General features: G+C 38.7%; 1 protein-coding gene across 5 annotated transcripts in view; it reads left to right on the top strand.

Annotated features, from left to right (window-relative positions):
- SH3BP2 (SH3 domain binding protein 2) overlaps positions 1 to 17,823 on the top strand; it is a 43,918-nt gene extending 26,095 nt beyond the window's left edge. For 3 of the 5 annotated variants that reach the window (XM_042469950.1, XM_042469948.1, XM_042469951.1), the window contains 9 exons: positions 3,195 to 3,265; positions 5,469 to 5,557; positions 7,350 to 7,415; positions 10,173 to 10,770; positions 11,605 to 11,713; positions 13,646 to 13,701; positions 14,217 to 14,298; positions 16,553 to 16,612; positions 16,967 to 17,823. In XM_042469950.1, coding sequence (XP_042325884.1) covers positions 3,195 to 3,265; positions 5,469 to 5,557; positions 7,350 to 7,415; positions 10,173 to 10,770; positions 11,605 to 11,713; positions 13,646 to 13,701; positions 14,217 to 14,298; positions 16,553 to 16,612; positions 16,967 to 17,104 — 1,269 coding nt within the window. In that variant the 3' untranslated portion in view covers positions 17,105 to 17,823. Of the gene's footprint in view, positions 1 to 3,194; positions 3,266 to 5,468; positions 5,558 to 7,349; positions 7,416 to 10,172; positions 10,771 to 11,604; positions 11,714 to 13,645; positions 13,702 to 14,216; positions 14,299 to 16,552; positions 16,613 to 16,966 lie in introns of those variants that run through there. The other 2 variants (XM_042469949.1, XM_042469952.1) reach the window with 2 other exon arrangements.
- Positions 17,824 to 17,926: the final 103 nt, after the last annotated feature.

The following is a 17,926-nucleotide window of genomic DNA, read 5'->3' as shown; positions in this document are numbered from 1 at the left end:
GATCCTGGAAGCCAGGTGAAGAGCATCTGGATAAAAATTAAAGGGGAGGGAAACAACAAGGATGTTATTGTGGGAGTCTATTACAGACCCCCGAATCAGACGGAGGAATTGGATGATGCCTTTCTAGAACAGATGACCACACATTCAGAAAGGATGGGTGACTTCAACTATCCTGATATTTGCTGGAATTCAAACTCAGCCAAATCCTCAAGGTCTAGCAAATTCCTCACTTGCCTCGAAGACAATTTCATTGTCCAAAAGGTGGAAGAGGCAACAAGGGGTTCAGCTATTTTGTATCTGATCCTAACCAACAGGGATGACCTAGTTAATGGAGTGCAAGTGGTGAGATCATTAGGTGGAAGTGACCATGTTCTCCTGGAGTTTGTTATAGAATGGAAAGGAGAAGACAGGCATAGTCAGACATGCCTTCTAGATTTTAGGAGAGCGGATTTTAGTAAACCGAGAAGAATACTGGGGGTGATCCCATGGTCAGGAATACTAAAAGAGAAGGGAGTTCAGGGTGGATGGGAGTTTCTCAAAAGGGAGATACTGAAGGCACAATTTCAAACAGTTCCAGTGAGGAAGGAAAATGGGAGGTGTTTCAAGAAACCAGGATGGATGACTAAGGAACTTTCAACTGAGCTAACTTTTAAACAGAGCATGTATAAGAAATGGAAAAATGGGGAAATCCCCAAAGAGGAATTCAAACAAATAGCAAGCACATGTAGGAGTAAAGTCAGAAAAGCTAAAGCGAAGAATGAACTCAGGCTTGCTAGAGAGGTTAAAAACAATAAAAAGCGCTTTTTTGGATATGTTCGCAACAAACGGAGGAAGGAGGAAATGGTAGGGCTACTCCGTGGCGAAGATAACAGAAGACAGAGAAAAGGCAGAATTACTCAACACTTTCTTTGCCTCAGTGTTCTCAGCAAAGGAAAAGAGTGCTCAACCTGAGGATAATGGAGCAGAAGACAGAATAGGGGAATTTCAGCACAAAATAAGTAAAGAGTAGAGGAATACCTTGTTAATCTAAATGTATTTAAGTCTCCAGGACCAGAGGAACTACATCCAAGGGTATTAAAAGAGCTGGCAAATGTAATATCGGAGCCATTGGCACTAATCTTTGAAAACTCCTGGAGAACAGGAGAAGTGCCAGCAGACTGGAGGAGGGCAAACGTCATCCCCATCTTCAAAAAGGGGAATCTGGCCATCCAGCCTCTGTTTAAGGACCTCCAAGGAGGGAGATTCCACTACACTCCAAGGGAGTGCTTCCACTGTTGGACAGCCCTTACTGTCAAGAAGTTCCTCCTAATGTTGAGGTGGAATCTCTTTTCCTACAGTTTGCATCCACTGTTCCATGTTCTAGTCTCTGGAGCAGCAGAAAACAAGCTTGCTCCCTCCTCAGTGTGACATCCCTTCAAGTATTTAAACAGGGCTATCATATCACCTCTTAACCTTCTCTTCTCCAGGCTAAACATCCCCAGCTCCCTAAGTCGTTCCTCATAGGGCATGGTTTCCAGACCCTTCACCATTTTAGTCACCCTCCTTTAGACACGCTACAGTTTCTCAACATCCTTTTTAAATTGTGGTGCCCAGAACTGGACACAATATTCCAGGTGGGGCCTGACCAGAGCAGAATGGAGTGGCACTATTACTTCCCTTGATCTAGACACTATACTTCTATTGATGCAGCCTAAAATCACATTGGCCTTGTTAGCTGCCGCACCGCATTGTTAACTCATGTTCAATTTGTCATCTACTTGGACTCCCAGATCCCTTTCACATGTAGTCTCGTTCAGCCAGGTGTCACCCATCCTATATCTCACATTTCTCCCTGTTGGAATTCATTTTGTTACCTTTGGCCCAACTTTTTAATCTATTAAGGTCATTCTGAAGTTTGATCCTGTCCTCTGGGGTTTTAGGTATGCCTCCTAATTTGGTGTCATCTGCATATTTGATAAGTATACCCTCAATTCTGTCATCCAAGTCATTGATAAAGATGTTGAACTTTGCCCCAGGATGAAAAGGAGCCACTGTTGAGCACCCTTTGGGTTCGACCGGTCAACCAATTACGAATCCATGTAACAGTTACTTTGTCTAGCCCACATTTAACTAGCTTGTTTGCAAGAATGTCATGGGGAACCCTGTCAAAGGCCTTACTGAAATCAAGATATACTATATCCACAGCATTCCCTTCATCTAACAAGCTGGTAATTTTATCAAAAAGAGAGATCAGGTTTGTCTGGCATGACCTCTTTCTCTGAAACCCATGTTGACTTTTTGTGATTATGGCATTGCCTTCTAGATGTTCACAGACTCTCTGTTTAATGATCTGCTCCAGAATCTTTCCTGGGATTGATGTCAGACTAACTGGATGATAATTGGTGGGATCCTCTTTTTTTCCCTTTTTGAAGATTGGGATAGCGTTTGCCCTCCTCCAGTCTGCTGGGATTTCTCCTGTTCTCCAGGAGTTCTCAAATATTATTTCCAATGCCTCTGATATTACATTTGCAGTTCTTTTAATATTCTTGGATGTAGTTCATCTGGTCCTGGAGACTTATATTCATTTACATTAACCAGGTATTCCTGTACTATCTCTTTACTTATTCTGTGCTGAAATTCCCCTATTCTGTCCTGTGCTCCATTTTCCTCAAGTTGAGCACCCTTTGCCTTTTCTGAGAAGACTGAAGCAAAGAGGGTGTTGAGTAATTCTGCCTTTTCTCTGTCTTCTGTTAGCATTTTGCCGTCTTCTCCACACAGTGAGCTCACACAGTCAGAAACTGTCTCCTCTTCTTGTCCTCCATAGCTATTTCAGCACACTATTAAACTGAAGGGACTAGCTTTGAAGTGCTAGAGTATACATGCATGGGGGGGAAGAGGGGTTACTGCCAAAAACTACTCAGCAATTGAAGGTTCTGTGGTGGTCTCTGTGCAGCAGCAGTTACAGATATGTATCCCATTCTTCTCTGCATAATTTTTTACATGTATATTTGCTTTGTAAATATGAAATTATATAACATAACATCTCAACAATTGCTATTAGATTACATTACAGTCTAATTGCATGGATTAAGTAGTAGTATAGTATTGCATGAAATATTACATAGATAATAACTGTTAGCCGTTCTATCTGAAAATGTGCATTTTAAATTTTTTTTGCTTTTTCTGCAGAATAAATGCTGATTATTGTCTTGCAGGACTGGATGACCTCACTTAGGAAGGAAATAGATCACTACCATGAGAAGAAGGAAGCTGTCCCTGATTTAAGGTCTGCAGCTCCTGACACAAGTGTGTGCCTTATCATTCCTCTGACTAACACTGAGCAGTTCTTTGTAAAGAAACTTCCTTCTATACTTGAAACTGATGGGATTTTGAATTATTATTATTGAACTATAACTTGTAGCAATTGCAGGGCTCATCAACAGCAGAAGGACCATCAACAACACTTTTAAAAAACATGTAGAATATCAATTCCTCTTTCTATTGATATCTTAGGTATAAATATTAATCTACTTCAAGATAATTGTTTTGCCCTACAGTTAAGAGGCGTTTTTCTTTTCTCCTTATCCTTATCTGTAAAGTTTTAACATTTTTCAAAGCTTTAGCATTCAGATGAACTACAGTAAACCCTCCTTATCCACAGACTTTTTATCCATGGATTCAAGTATCCATGGCTTTGAAATATTTTCTAAAAATATAAATTCTAAGGAGCAAACCTTGATTGTGCCATTTTATCTAAACACCACCATTTTATTGTGCCATACTATTTAATGGGATTTGAGCATCCATGGATCTGGGTATCCATGGGGGATCCTGGACCCAACAGATACCAAGGGCTCATTGTACTTACAAAATTGTAAATCTGATCATACTGGAAATTTGTGTTGGATAGATATTGGACTAACTATTAGCATCAAAGACGTGGCTTTAGACATGTCTACATGAACTGCTTAATCTGGGGCCAGTCTGGACTGACTGTCATGGCACTGGGATAAATCCAGTGTGATGCCACATTGTTGTGTGCATAGGCCAACTGGGACATCATATCTGCCCCACCAGCCCCAGCTCCTGAATGCTGCTGCTGTCACCACTGCAACCTTATTGGCAAAACAGCTCCCTGTGAGAGCTTGGCTGTCACTGTTGCTTCTGCTGAGGTCAGAATAGGACACCCTGCCATGTGATCAACAAGGAGGGAATTGCTCTACCTCTCCTCATTTATCACACAGAGACTCCATTCTGATCGTAGCAGAAATGATGACATGCTGGAACAGCCTTAACAACAGAGCTCGTGCCTGTGAGGAAGCAGAGGCAGCAACTACAAAAACAGGCCATCCTCGTTCCCTGTGATGTTCAGCATGGGAAAGGGGGATGACATACCTCTTGGCATGTGGAAAGATGGATTAGGCTGAATGGGATGCGATCCAGCTGTCCACATGCACAACAAACTTGAGATCCCTAACTTTGCTTTGTTTTGGGCAAAGTTGGGATAAGGGCCAAAAAACACAGTACCTCCCGGAAAGTAGCCATATGTCATGAGAACTCAGCACTGGCTTAGGGGTGAGTTCAGTATTTTTCACTGGTGTAATGAGTACTTATCTGCAGTGTATTGATATAACAGTTATAATCTTATGTAATCTTGATTCTGAACTCTTGCTTTAAAGCATAGAGGGCAAATGCTACAGGGCAAGGGCCTACTTTTCAGGCTGGCAAAGTACTCAAAAGTGCCACTTATTATTGTTTTCCCCATTTTTAAGGGTCTTTTAAAGGTAACATACATGAAAACTAGCTACATATATTGAAAATACGGTAGATTAAAATTTAGATGAAAGTAATGCAAATAATTCCTTATTAAATTATTAAACATATGTTTTAAAATCCCCCATTCATTAACAAATAAAATCCCATAGTGACTACTGATATTGAATTAAAAGCACCTGAATTTACTTTGAAATTGATTATCCTATCCTATTAGCAATAATATGAACGTAATGTGGTTAGTTCATTTTCCTATGGTCTATAGTACATTTAGCAATTTGTCACCTAATTTTGACATCAAATTGTGACATCCTTTGATGTTAATGTTTTTTAAAAATAAAAATTCTAGGGATTACTGGGATGTGCAGAAAAGGGCTCAGCGGTGGCACTTAACCCAGCCCTGCTATCAAGTCTGAAACAACCATTTCTCTCTTTAGAGCTATTCCGTTTTATCATTATATGTAATTAGAAGTTGTTTTATGCGTGCTTCACATATCTGTAATTACTGGATTGAATTCTATAGTTAGTTCCAACTAAACATGAATCAGGATGATTTAGCAAACATTGATTTACCATTCAGTAATTGATTCAGTGAGTCTACTCTAATTTGGGACTAACCACTAAGATTCAAACCAAAGTGCTCTACACTGACTATTCCCATAAATTCCATAACTAGTGTGCAAAACTGTAACTAAAATCTTCCTCTGTGTTTCTAGTGACTCTGGTTCAGATGTTGACAGTTTCTATGGCTCAGTAGAACAACCTGTTAATATACATTACTCTCAGCATTCAATAGAAAATTCAGGTAAGAACGTAATTTTGAAAGATCCTTTCAGTATAAAGAAAAACAACAACAAAAATCTAATGGCACCATAAAGATTAACAATGTTCATTGTGGCCAATGTCCACTCCATCAGGTGCATGGAACCTTAGTTTATTGATTTCCACAGTGGATGGTACCGCCCCTTGGGAGAAGTAGAAAGATCCAGGTGAATAAAAAAGGGGTAGCAGGGGGCAGTGATGATAAACAGGGGAAGGGCAGACGGTTGGGATGCAGTGATGCAGCAGTTGGTTCTAGGGTTGTTGTCTAGGAGAAAAGGGAGCAATTGACTTGGTTGGTAATTAGCCAAATACAAGCTAAATTGAGTGGATGGAATTAAAATTGAAGGATCAGACGTAACTGAAATTAAAGCCTACAGAAAGAGATAATTTATTTACCAGTCCTCATTAACAAAACAGTATGTGGATGATAACACAGAGACATTCTCGCACTGACGAACTCATTATACAGTTTTAGGTCCAAAACACACTACAGAAATAATCCACTTTGAGACCACTTTAACTACCTTTGCTCAATGCTAGGGAATTCTGGGAACTGTAGTTTTGTGAGATAGTTAGCCTTCTCTGTCAGAGACCTCTGGTGCCACGTCAAACTACAATTCTCTGGATTCCTTCGTACTGGGCCAGGGAAGTTAAAGTGGTCTCAAACTGGATTATTTCTGCAGTGTGTTTTGGACCTTAATCTCTATTGAAGTCATAGGAGACAGATCTGATTCATTTTGATTAATTCTTGTTCAACTGTTTCCCCTGGAATCACTGCTGGAACTTTTTCAAAAATGGCTGTCTTGAGGTCAGTGTCATAGGACACTGTTAAAATTTGAACCCATTTATAATACTTTAAAAAAAAAACAGGGATGGGAACTTCCAGAGACCATATCCGAAGTCCATGATGTTATATTCCTGCACTGTAGTGTTGGCAGCAAAATTTTAGAAGTGATTGACTTGATGGTTAAAAAAAAATTAATTGTATGATACCATGCAAAAATATAACGATTCAAAAACATAGTAGAACAAATTGAAGATGTTAAATCAGAAAACTACTAGCTTTCACGAATTTGCATAAATAGATTACACCAAGATTTCAGTGTAACTTTCCATATGTTCAGCCTAAACTAGTGTGTGTGTGCGTGTGTGCGCCCGCACGGTCACACACACAGATGCAGCCTAAACATCTATATATCCAAATGTACACACACATTGTAACACATGCTTTATACATTGTAACACATGTATGTGTTACAAAATGTGTCCTGTCCTAAAAGATGAGATGTTTTTACAACTCATATAAAAATACGTTGTTAGTTGCCGTTCTCCATTACACTTCATTAATCTCCTGTCAATTTCACCATACTTGTCTAGTGCTTTCAGCATGGGCAAATTTACTAGGCTCTCACAACTTTTGGAAGAAGTTCTTCTGGTGCTCCAATAATCAATGTCTCAAAGGATGCCAGTGGTTTCACTATATGGCATTATTCTTCTAGTATAGTGATAAAGCAGAGCACCTCCATTTTAAAGTGAGGTATTTGCTGCTAGATGCACCTGTTTTAAAGTGAAAGTGCTCATTTTAAATCACTTATCATAGAAGCATGGGTGTGAAAGTGCTATATTGTTTAGTGTGCTATAAATTATAGTGCTAAAACTGTGTACTGTGAAAGATTGTGTGCTTATAATTGTGCACAAATTCCTGCTCCTGTAGAACCATCAACACATGCCAAACAATCTAACTGTAATGTATTTCATACTATATTCATTTTCAGATTATGACCAGGATGAAGACGATGAATATTTACTGCCAGATAATTCAGACTGTGTGAAATGTGAAGGTATGAGAAACTAGGAAGTTACATCTTCCTGGAAACCAAATTAATGTTTGTAGAAATTTGATTTGAGAAAAATATTTGCATGGTGCAAAGTTCTAAAGAAATCTGTGATAGTAAGTTACTTGGTGGTGTAGAAGAGCCCTGCTTTGTTAATGAGAAGAGTATATATAATAGGGATGAGCAACAGAAGTTACTTCTGATTTTGAAAAATGGATTTTAAAAAAATGTTAATGTGACCAATTAAGGAGGTGGATTGCCACACCTCGAGGCTTCCTAAAGAGTGAAGGTATCCAAAATAAAGGTAGTCAGGGCCCAAGACTGCAAAAGCAGGCTTGAGGACTGCATATAGCACCAGGACTGCGGTTCATCTAGCCTGATCCATAACAACAATTTCCATCTCTATAGTGAAAGACATTGTGACAGCGTACCCTGTTTTTCGCAAGGTGATGGTACTGCTAAAGGGATGTCATTGTCCTGAATCCTATTGCTAGTTACCAAACAGAGTAGATACATAGAATCAGACCTTATATTCCCTCATAGAATCATTGAATCGTAGAGCTGTAGAGTTATGTCACCACACAGCAATTAGTTCAATGGATCTATTCTAGTTGAATCTAACCAACAAGAATCAGGGTGGCATTTGATTTCATTATTTGTATGGATGGGTGTGTAAATTATCCCATTTGCAAATCAGTGGTGTTCTAAGTTTTCCCTGAACATTTCAGGCACTGCTTATCTATCACTCTCTAATTACCATGTATACTCAACCATATATACTTTTTCTCGTGTGTTTTAGAACCAAAATTAGGGATTTTGATAGGACCTGTGGATAAGTCAAGGATAAAATTTAGGGGTATGTAACAAAGGATGTAAAGGACAAAGCAAAGGAAAGTGATGCCAGAGAACTTACAAAATTCTGACCAGCATAACTGTGCTCACCCTAAAGGCTGGATGGATGAGGAGGGAACTACGGTAAATAACGGCTGTGTGATATGTGGCAGAGGTGATCAGGCACAGGCAGGGCTAATAAAGTGAGCACATGTGAAAAAGGATGAAATGGCAAAGAAAAAGTTTAATGATTAAATTAGTAGTGATTATAGCTTTTAATTTTTATCCTTCAAGGGATTTTTTTTGGTGCTTCTTTGAGGGGAAACATGAAAAAGCTGCTACTGCCACCAGTTTCCTTCCCAGGCATTCAAAAATTTCAGAATAGGTGCTGCAGCAGAGAGAGTACATATTGGTGCTCCTTTTAGATCATTGGTTCCCAACCTTTCTAATGTCGCAACCCTTTAATACAGTTCCTCATGTTGTGGTGACCCCCAACCATATTGGAGTGGTGTCTCTGTTCCTAAGACCATAGGAAATATATGTTTTCCGATGGTCTTAGTCGTCTCACAGCATTCCAGAACTTTCTGGATCCAGTCCTGTTCCATTTTGTGGTTCTGTGCTTTCAAGTCATTTCTGATACACGGCAGACCCTAAGTGTGACCTATCACAGGATTTTCTTGAATTAAATAATTCAAATAGGTTGGATTCTGATTTCCTTCTTATTCTGTGTGTTTCTCTTTGCTTCTGCAGTCTATTTTCTTTCAGTGTTTTTGTAAGATTTTCTTGCTCCGGTGATTCTTTTTTGTGGCCATTGTAGTTTCTTAGAAAATTCTTTGCTTTTTCTATGGTATTGATTATAAAAAAAATTCTGTCTATTGTAAAGATAACTCCCTCCAATTTCCCCCATTTATATTGTATCTTGCTTTGTTGAAGAAATTGTATCAATTTTGAATAATCTTTCCTTCTTAGTATTTGTGGGGGGAGGTCTTTAAATATCTGAATTTCCTGTTGTTGGTCTTCCATGAAGTAACCAGAAATTCACCAAGTGTAATACAATAAAAGAAAGTTACTTAAAATACAGCAACCTCAGCTTTGTCATCTTGGCTTCCAAGGAGCCTTTATTTTGATTTGTTCTAGGACACATTTGTTTGTTTTTTGGGCTGTTCATGGTATTCTCAGCACTCTTCTCCAGTCCCACATTTCAAATGAATTGATGTTTTCCTATCCTCTTTCCTCTCTGTCCAGCTCTCACATCTGTACATGGTAATAAGGTATGGCAATGTATGATTCTAACTTTAGTGCTCAGTTGTATATCTTTACATTTTAGGATCTTTTCTAGTTCTTTCTTAATTGCATGAACATATAGAATATATCACTTTCTGCATCCTGAAGGCTATATCCATCTGCAGAATCCATCTAGGATGCTAAGTCAACAGTATCTCTTGAAAGAGTGATTCTTCTTAAATGGTTCATGAACGTCCACAAGGGTATGATGTATGTGTGAGACAGACATAGAGAGAAACTGGTTGTTGAGTTGGCCTCTTAGATTTTAAAAACTGCCTGTAACAATTGAGTATCAAACTTGCTTACAGTCTGATCACTGAAATTACATATTGTACAGCTATTATTCAGGGATGCAGCCTAAAGTGTCTTGCATAAATACTAAACAGTTAACATCCTAAATGGGCATTTGAGTTGAATGGGTGAATTGATGAGTAATAAATGTGTATATGTGATCTCTTTCCTTACCCCAACTGGTCTGCATTATATACTAAATGAGCTCCAGTGCCATCCATTTCTTAATTTTTGTGGTTTGGGTTTTTCCAGACACCCCTTTTTTCTATTTATTCCATCGATTCCTTGTTCTGTTGTCATACTGTCTGCAAGAGAGACTTTCATTTAATTCTTTATTTGTTTGTAATTTTTTTTTAGCAGATGAAAACCTCTTTCCACCAAAATACCCACTCCCTCCAGTTCCTCAAATGGGAAGAATTTCTTGTTTAGAGATGAAGGCACACTCATTTTCTGGCAAATCCAGTGTGGCTGTGCTTCCACCACTGCCACCACTGAAAAGCAGTTTGCCTGATATTAGACCTGATTTTGTTCTCAGTATGAGAGGAGAATTTCCTTTTAACTACCAAGCACAGCATAATAAAAAAGCCCACTCAACATGTCCGCAAACAAGTGGCCGGGGACCACCAGTACCTCCAGTTTCTTCAGTTAAAAAGCACATCTCCTTCACAGAAACTTGTTCTGTATCAGCTGCTTGTCTGCCAAAAGCCCATGTGTTACCTATAGCCAAAGAATGTGGGAAGCTTAAAGGGTTAAAACTTTCTGCAGAAGCCCCACCTCCATTGCCAAGTAGCAAGCCCAAATTATCACAGTGGAGCCTGAATACAATGAATATAAAAGAACCAAGAAAACAAGATAAGCCTGGACTGCTGACATCAAAAGTGCTATCTAACTCTCAGGTGTCTAGGGACAAACCACCTGTGCCTGTGTCCAAACCAGAAAAGCCTTTCCCTTCACAGTAAGTTGGAATTTATTTTCACACAGGATACTGATGTTACTTCAGTTATGTGATAGAGATGATTTTGCCCTTTCTTCAGACCCATGGTCTTGGACTCAATTGTCCGGAGCACCCTTGCAAATAACTTGCACTGTTACCTGCCTAAAATAATGTTTGCAGTCTGCCTATCATTACATATATGAATTTTAAAACCATTCCCTCTAATCTCAAACTTCAGCCTTATGTCAGTTGACCAGTATGATGAATAGAAATTAGAAGAAGGAAGTAGCCATCTTTAATTTTCATTTGACGAAGCACATTTGAAGGGATTTTAACAAAATTGTTTAATTGCCCTCTGCTATATGTAAACATTCATATTAAACAGTTTGATAACTCCTTAATGCTGTTTTACTTCAGTTACATTTAATCATTTTGCTTTTATCATAGGTAGGGAATGTAGTGCTCTTTGAATGTTCAGACTACCCCCACCCCACAAATTTTAGCCAACATGGCCTGCAAGGAATTGCAGAAGGTGTTGTCTAAAACATTTGGAGAATACCAAGTTGCCTATCTTGGCTTAAATAAACTGTTATCATGTATGTTGCCAGGAATACAAGAGCTCTAGGCAGTTCTCAATAGTTAGAAAACACATTGCTCTCTTTTACCAATCTTTACTTGCAATGTGCAGCTACAAGAGATGTGTCACGTATATGTTGAATGTATTGGACTCTTAGTTCATATGTATGAATTTTCAGTCTCAAACATCTGTCTAGGGCTCAGTTCATGTGCATCATGTACTATTTTATTGGTGTGACACATCTTTTCTAATTTCAGTTTATGTTCTAACTTTCCTAGGAGATCATCTCCAGACGGACAAAGTTTCCGAAACTCTTCATTTGAAAAACCAGCCTTACCTTCAAAATCAAAGTTATCTGGAGAAGATTCAGATGACGACTATGAAAAAGTAAGGCATATCTGCAGGCATATTGATTCATTTCTTGTGACTCCAGAAACTTTGATGTAGTTGGCCCTTAGAGCTGCTGGGTAAAATGTTAGATGGTCCTTAACTGTACTTACTGATATCATCACCATCACCACCACCACCATCATCATTTTTACTGGGTGAGAAATGAAATCCACTAAGAAAGGATGCTTAGGACTAAATGCTCTTGGTGGGGGATATGTAGCTGTATGGTCAAGAGAACAACAGCTCTTGCAAAAAAATTCAAAGCTACATCTCTTTCTGCCTCTCTTGCGATCTGAAAAGACTTGTTTCTCTATTCAAATGACTAGCCATGCTCATTCCCACAGTGAGGAGCAGAATAGCTCATGAAAGAGAACCAAATTTACACAGTAGCTGTGTTTAAAAAAACTCAGGCCATGTTCCCACTATGATTTAAAGCGAATTGGTGATCAGATTATATGACTGTCATTCCCATTTGAAACCAGTTCCAGTCCTACTGTGATCAGTTTCAATTATGATGAAGTGAGGCAAACACAAAAAATCCGCTCTTTCCTGATCTAGTTTTTTCGCGGTTCTTTTGAAAATAATCTATTCTAAAGCATGTTCAACAAGTTGGAATGACGGATCTGAATCACATCATTCTCGAGGGGAGGGACTAAAGGCAGAGGGGTGTTTACCATTCCTCCTCACTTTTTGGTAGATCCACCATCACCACCCCTTCTCAGTGCTGCCTTTGTGTTTGTGGTGTGACCTATGGGCATGTGATTTTTTTTTTAAGTGATAGGCGGTTCGATTCATTGATTTTGCAACTACGTGTAATCAGTGAGGCAAGTAGTTGCAAAACCAATGAATCGAATCTTCTATCAATTTTATATCAAAAATTGGCAGAAGATTCGATTCATTGGTTTTACAACTACTTGCAATTACCTGGGCAATCTGACAGCAGCTCATAGTGAGGCAAGTAGTTGCAAAACCAATGAATCGAAATATCTATCTATCTATCTATCTATCTATCATCTATCTATCTATCTATCTATCTCCCTGCCACTTATGTCACTGATGACGCACAGATGATTGACATGCATTTTGAAGCAGCACAAACTAGTGGGGACAACAGTCATACCAAAAAAAGAAGCGATTACAAGGGGATAATGAAAAGATCTTTCTTTCTTTCTTTCTTTCTTTCTTTCTTTCTTTCTTTATACCCTGCCCTTCAGCCCTAAAGGCTATCAGAGCGGCTTACAATTATTATTTTTCCATCTAAATGATTGTATCTATGATTGAATCTAAAAGATATGTTTTCATAGTGGGAATGACGGACCTTTTGGAATCTATTTACCAACACAGAGCGAAGGCAAATCTCAAACTGGTTTAAATGGAAGTGGGAATGAACCCTCACAGTTTTATTAGCCACAGCAGGGATGTAAAAACTTTTTCTACCAGAGTTTCCCAGTTTAGACTGGTTCACATCATAGCACAGAATTACCTGGGGATATGGCTAATCTGGTGTACCACGTTCTCCACAATCAGGCAGGCACTATAATCCAGGATAAATGGATTATAGTAAATAAGGTGGTTCCCTCTTTACTCACCATAATCCATTTACCCTGGATTATAGAGCCTGCCTGATTGTGGAAAATATGATACACCAGATTAGCCATATCCCCAGGTAATGGGTAGTGGTTCCCTCCTTACTCTTTGAATTTATCCCTTTAAAAGCTCTAAGAAATCGTTTTAGGGGTAGTCCAGCTTGGGGCCCGTATCCCCAGGTGTAGTACAAGGCTCTTTCCAAATCTGCCATTGCTTCCTTGTGTGTGTCACTGTACTTCTTCATAGATGGGTGGCCACACTCATAATAATTAAATTGGTTTTGCAAGGGACTGTTACACTGATATTAGCACTTTTGTGTGACAAGCTCTTTTTTTCATGCAGGTTGAGCTACCAAGTTCTGTTTTTGTCAATACCTCTGACTCCCTTGAAATTGAAAGGTAAATTTATTTCCATGCAAACATGTTGGAATATAGGCAGTTCCTAGAGTTACCAGCAAAAGTGAGTCTGAAAAATGGGGAAATGCCTGGAACAGTGACAAAGGGCTAAATCTCGGTACTCAGCTGATGTTGAACTATTATACTGAAAGACTGCTGACAGCATGAAAGTAGTTTTTTGTGGAAATTTTGTGGCCATAGGCCCAGTGAGGGTTAAGATTGATTTGATCTTGTACATTGACTTCTTACCACAAATGTTTTGTTGTATCTTCAAACATCAGTCATTAATTTTTATTTGTTTTATTTATTTATTCAGTCATGTTTTTGGTAATCTTTTTATCCTGCTCTTAAAATAAGTGGGATTACTGAAAAAAAGAAGTTGCCAGGTGTAGTCATAATGTCAGTATTTCAAATGTGGGCTTTGGTTTGGGTTTTTTGCCAATTCACAAAGATGGCGGCGCAAAGGGACGGTCTCTTTTGCCCCAAAGTTGACCATTTGGTGTTTCACACAATTGTAGGCTGTTCAAATCTGAAAATCCCAGAGGACATCTGAAAAATGGATTATTCTGTATTAGGAATTCATCTACAAAAACTGGAAAGGTAATAAAACTGTTAGGGTAATAGAATATATTCTAAGAGAAATGTCAGATTCTGCAAACTTGGAAAAGATTATTGGATAAGAGATCTAATGTAGTGCAGCTTAATGTACATACTGTACATATGGTAATTATCCATAGGTGTCTCCTCCTTAGACTGAGATGTTTAGTGCACACTAATGTACAATAGAGTTCCTTGTAGAAAAAGTGTAGGTTGCAGTAAATAAAATTTAAATTCTTCAGGCATGGCCAGTGAAAAGTTCTGTCTTCTTTTTTCCATCTTACTAATATTGTACTATTGGTCAGGGTGAATTTATAGGAACCAGAACAGACTTTGCTTACAATTTTCAGATATCCGGCAGAGAATCATACTCTAGATATGATGAGAGAGACCATTTGCTTGAGCCCAGCTACATATGCCTTAACTAAATGAGCTGACTAGATAGAAGTAGTCTGGCAATGCTAAGGGATTTGTTGTTGTTAACTGCTTTCATGTCGATCTCGACCCATAGTGACCCTATGGATGAAACATCTCCAGGCCCCTATCCTCCACTGCTCTGCTCAGCTCCTGCAAACTCATATTTGTGGTCTTTTTAATAAAATCTATCCATCTAGCAGGTGGCCTTCCTCTCTTTCTACTTCCCTCCACCTTTCCTAACATTATTGTCTTTTCCAGCGGTTCATGCCTTCTCATGATGTGTCCAAAGTATGACAGTCTAAGAGTCTTGTCATCTTGGCTTCTACAGATATTTCTGGCTCAATCTGCTCTAGGACCATTTGTTTGTCCTTTTGGCTGTCCATGGGATCCTCGCCACTCTTCTCCAGCACCGTATCTCAAATGAGTTGATTTTCCTCCTATCTTCTTTCTTCACTGTCCTGCTCTCACGTCCATACATGTTAATAGGGAATACAATGGCCTGTATGATTCTGACTTTTGTGCTGAGTTTTGCATTTTAGGATCTTTTCTAGTTCTTTTATAGTTCTGATTTCCTGGCTGCAGCCCCCATTCTGATCAATGTTTGATCACAGATATGAGAACTCTTTTACTATCTCTTTTCTCATTGTTTAGTTTGAATTTGTGTAAGTTCTCTGTGGTCATTATTTTTGTTTTCTTTATGTTCAACAGTAAGCCTGCCTTTGCACTTCCTTAGTGACATTCTCTGCTAGTATTATGGTGTCATCAGCGTATCTCAGATTATTGATATTTCTTCCTCCTATTTTCACTCCTCCCTCTTCCATGTCCAAGCCTGCGTTCCTTACAATATGTAGGGTGATAGGATGCAGCTTTGTCTGACTCCTTTGCCAATTGGGAACCATTCTGTTTCTCTGTTTTCTGTCCTGACAGTAACCTCTTGTCTTTACAGATTCCTCATTAGGACTATCAGACCTGCTGGCACTCCCATGTCTTTAAGGGCATTCCATAGCCTTTCATGATTTACGCAAAGGCTTTGCTATAGTCTATAAAGCACATGCTGATTTTCTTTTGTAACTTCCTGCTATGCTGCATTAGTCGTCGTATATTTGCAGTGTGATTCCTGGTGCCTCTTCCTTTCCTGAACCCTGCTTGGACTTCTGGGATTTCTCACTCCATGTATGGTTGGAGCCTATGTTGCAGAATTTTGAGCATGATTTTGCTTGCATGGGAGATTAGTGCTATGTTTCTATAGTTGCTGCAGTCTCTTGTATCTCCTTTTTCATTAATAGGGATGTATATTGATTGCTTCCAATCTTTTAACCATCATTTTGTTTTCCGTATCTGTTAATGTATGTAGATTAGCACTAGAGTTGACTCTGTCAATGTGCATTGCAACAGTTCTATTGGACTCCTGGAGTCTTGTTTTTTGCCATTTCCTTTTTTGCAGCTTCCACCTCAGTTTTTAGAACTTGGGGTTCATCTTCATATGGCTCTTCGTTTTATGTGTCCTTCATGTTGTCATCCCTTTTAGATAACTCATCTGGGTATTGCATCCATCATCGTTTTATTCCTTCCTGGTCTTGAATTATGTTATTTTTATTGTCATAGAGAGTCCTGGCCTTGGCTTGAACTTTCCCCTGTTTTCTCGAATAGGTCTCTCATTCTTCCCCTTTTGTTGTTGTCTTCTAGTTCTCTACATTTGTCGTAGTAATTTTGTAGGGATTTGCAGCTTGGTTTATAAATATGCAAGTACCTTTTTATTTTAAACATTTTCATTGTATTCACACTATACTAACCAGGAGGATGCTTGGTTAAAAAGTTGTTCTGATTTTCCCCTTTTAAGGTATTAGTTGTATGGGATGAATCCATGGAGAAAGTGAGAAACTACAGAATCTTTCAACAGGTGGGTAAAAGAGCTGCATATAAAGATTTCCAGTAGTTGAATAAAACAATGTATAATAGTTTAATAAAACAATATGCAATCTACTTTTAAATCAGTCTTCCTTATTAGATTATATTGGTCTGATAGTTCAGATATAGAATGTTATATTTTTTTAAAATGGGGACAAACAATACTTCTGAACACAAACAAAGTGTGGGTTCGCTAACTTTCTGGAGTGTAGGTGGAATCAAATAATCACATTTGATGCCCCATGTGTTGTGCCTCTGAGCTGCCTTCATTATTACTTGTTTTGTTATCATGAGATGTTCCTGAGTTAGCCAGTAACTTCAGATGTCTATTTTAATCTTGCTACAGGACTCCAAGTTTTACCTGGAGGCAGATGTTCTGTTTATGAGTCTTGGGAGTCTGGTTGAATACTACTCCAGCCATGTCTTGCCAGGCCACAACAATTTGATCTTAACATTTCCTTATGGTTATTTTGGACCAAGGTGACAGACCTTCATAATCTACTGTTAAATTAATCACAGTGACCAAGTATAGGTTTACAGGATGCAAATATTTATTTCCCCCTGCAAATCAGGTATGATGAATGCATGGGTCACCAGATGATGTTGGACTGCAGCACCCATCCTCCTTCACAATTGACTCTTAGGTGATAAATTATAATCCACCATCATCCCATCTCCCAGTATAAACTAGCAAGGAATAACTACACTCCTTGCCCAGAATCTAGGGCTATTTCAACTATATCTGATCTCTTGTCTGAATTTCTGGGTTACATATAATAAGGAGTACGACATTGTCAGAAGGACGCTGACACATTTTTGGTGTAGTTAACTCTGCAATGTGAGTATTCAATAGACACCTTGCTTGAGCTGCTATTGTGTCTATAAACCTATGGATATGAAGTTATGGTGACTGACAGAACTCTTACGAAAAACATTTCTAAAAGCAAAGTGCTAATGATCATATTACTGTTGTTTTCCTGACTTATTTTTTGCACTGATGTCTGAGATGCTATTGTATTAGTGTTTAATTAAGCTAGAGAGAAAAGGCACAAAATATATTTGTTTCCAGAATTTAAAAGTCAGTGGGCCATTTTTATTTTGTAACCTAAAAAAATAGCAGTCTTAGGTCCAAAACACACTGCAGAAATAATCCAGTTTGAGACCGTTTTAACTACCTGGTTCCGTGCTGGCCAAATGGCTGTAATAAAGTTGTTGTTGTTGTTGTTATTACTACTACTACTACTACTACTACCTGGTTCAGTGATGGGGAATTCTGAGAACTGTGGTTTTGTGAGACATTTAGCCT

Source organism: Sceloporus undulatus, chromosome 5 (genome assembly GCF_019175285.1).
Source record: "Sceloporus undulatus isolate JIND9_A2432 ecotype Alabama chromosome 5, SceUnd_v1.1, whole genome shotgun sequence".
NCBI lineage: Eukaryota > Metazoa > Chordata > Lepidosauria > Squamata > Phrynosomatidae > Sceloporus > Sceloporus undulatus.
Note: the sequence above shows the minus strand (reverse complement) of the source record. Positions and strands in the feature narration are given on the sequence as shown.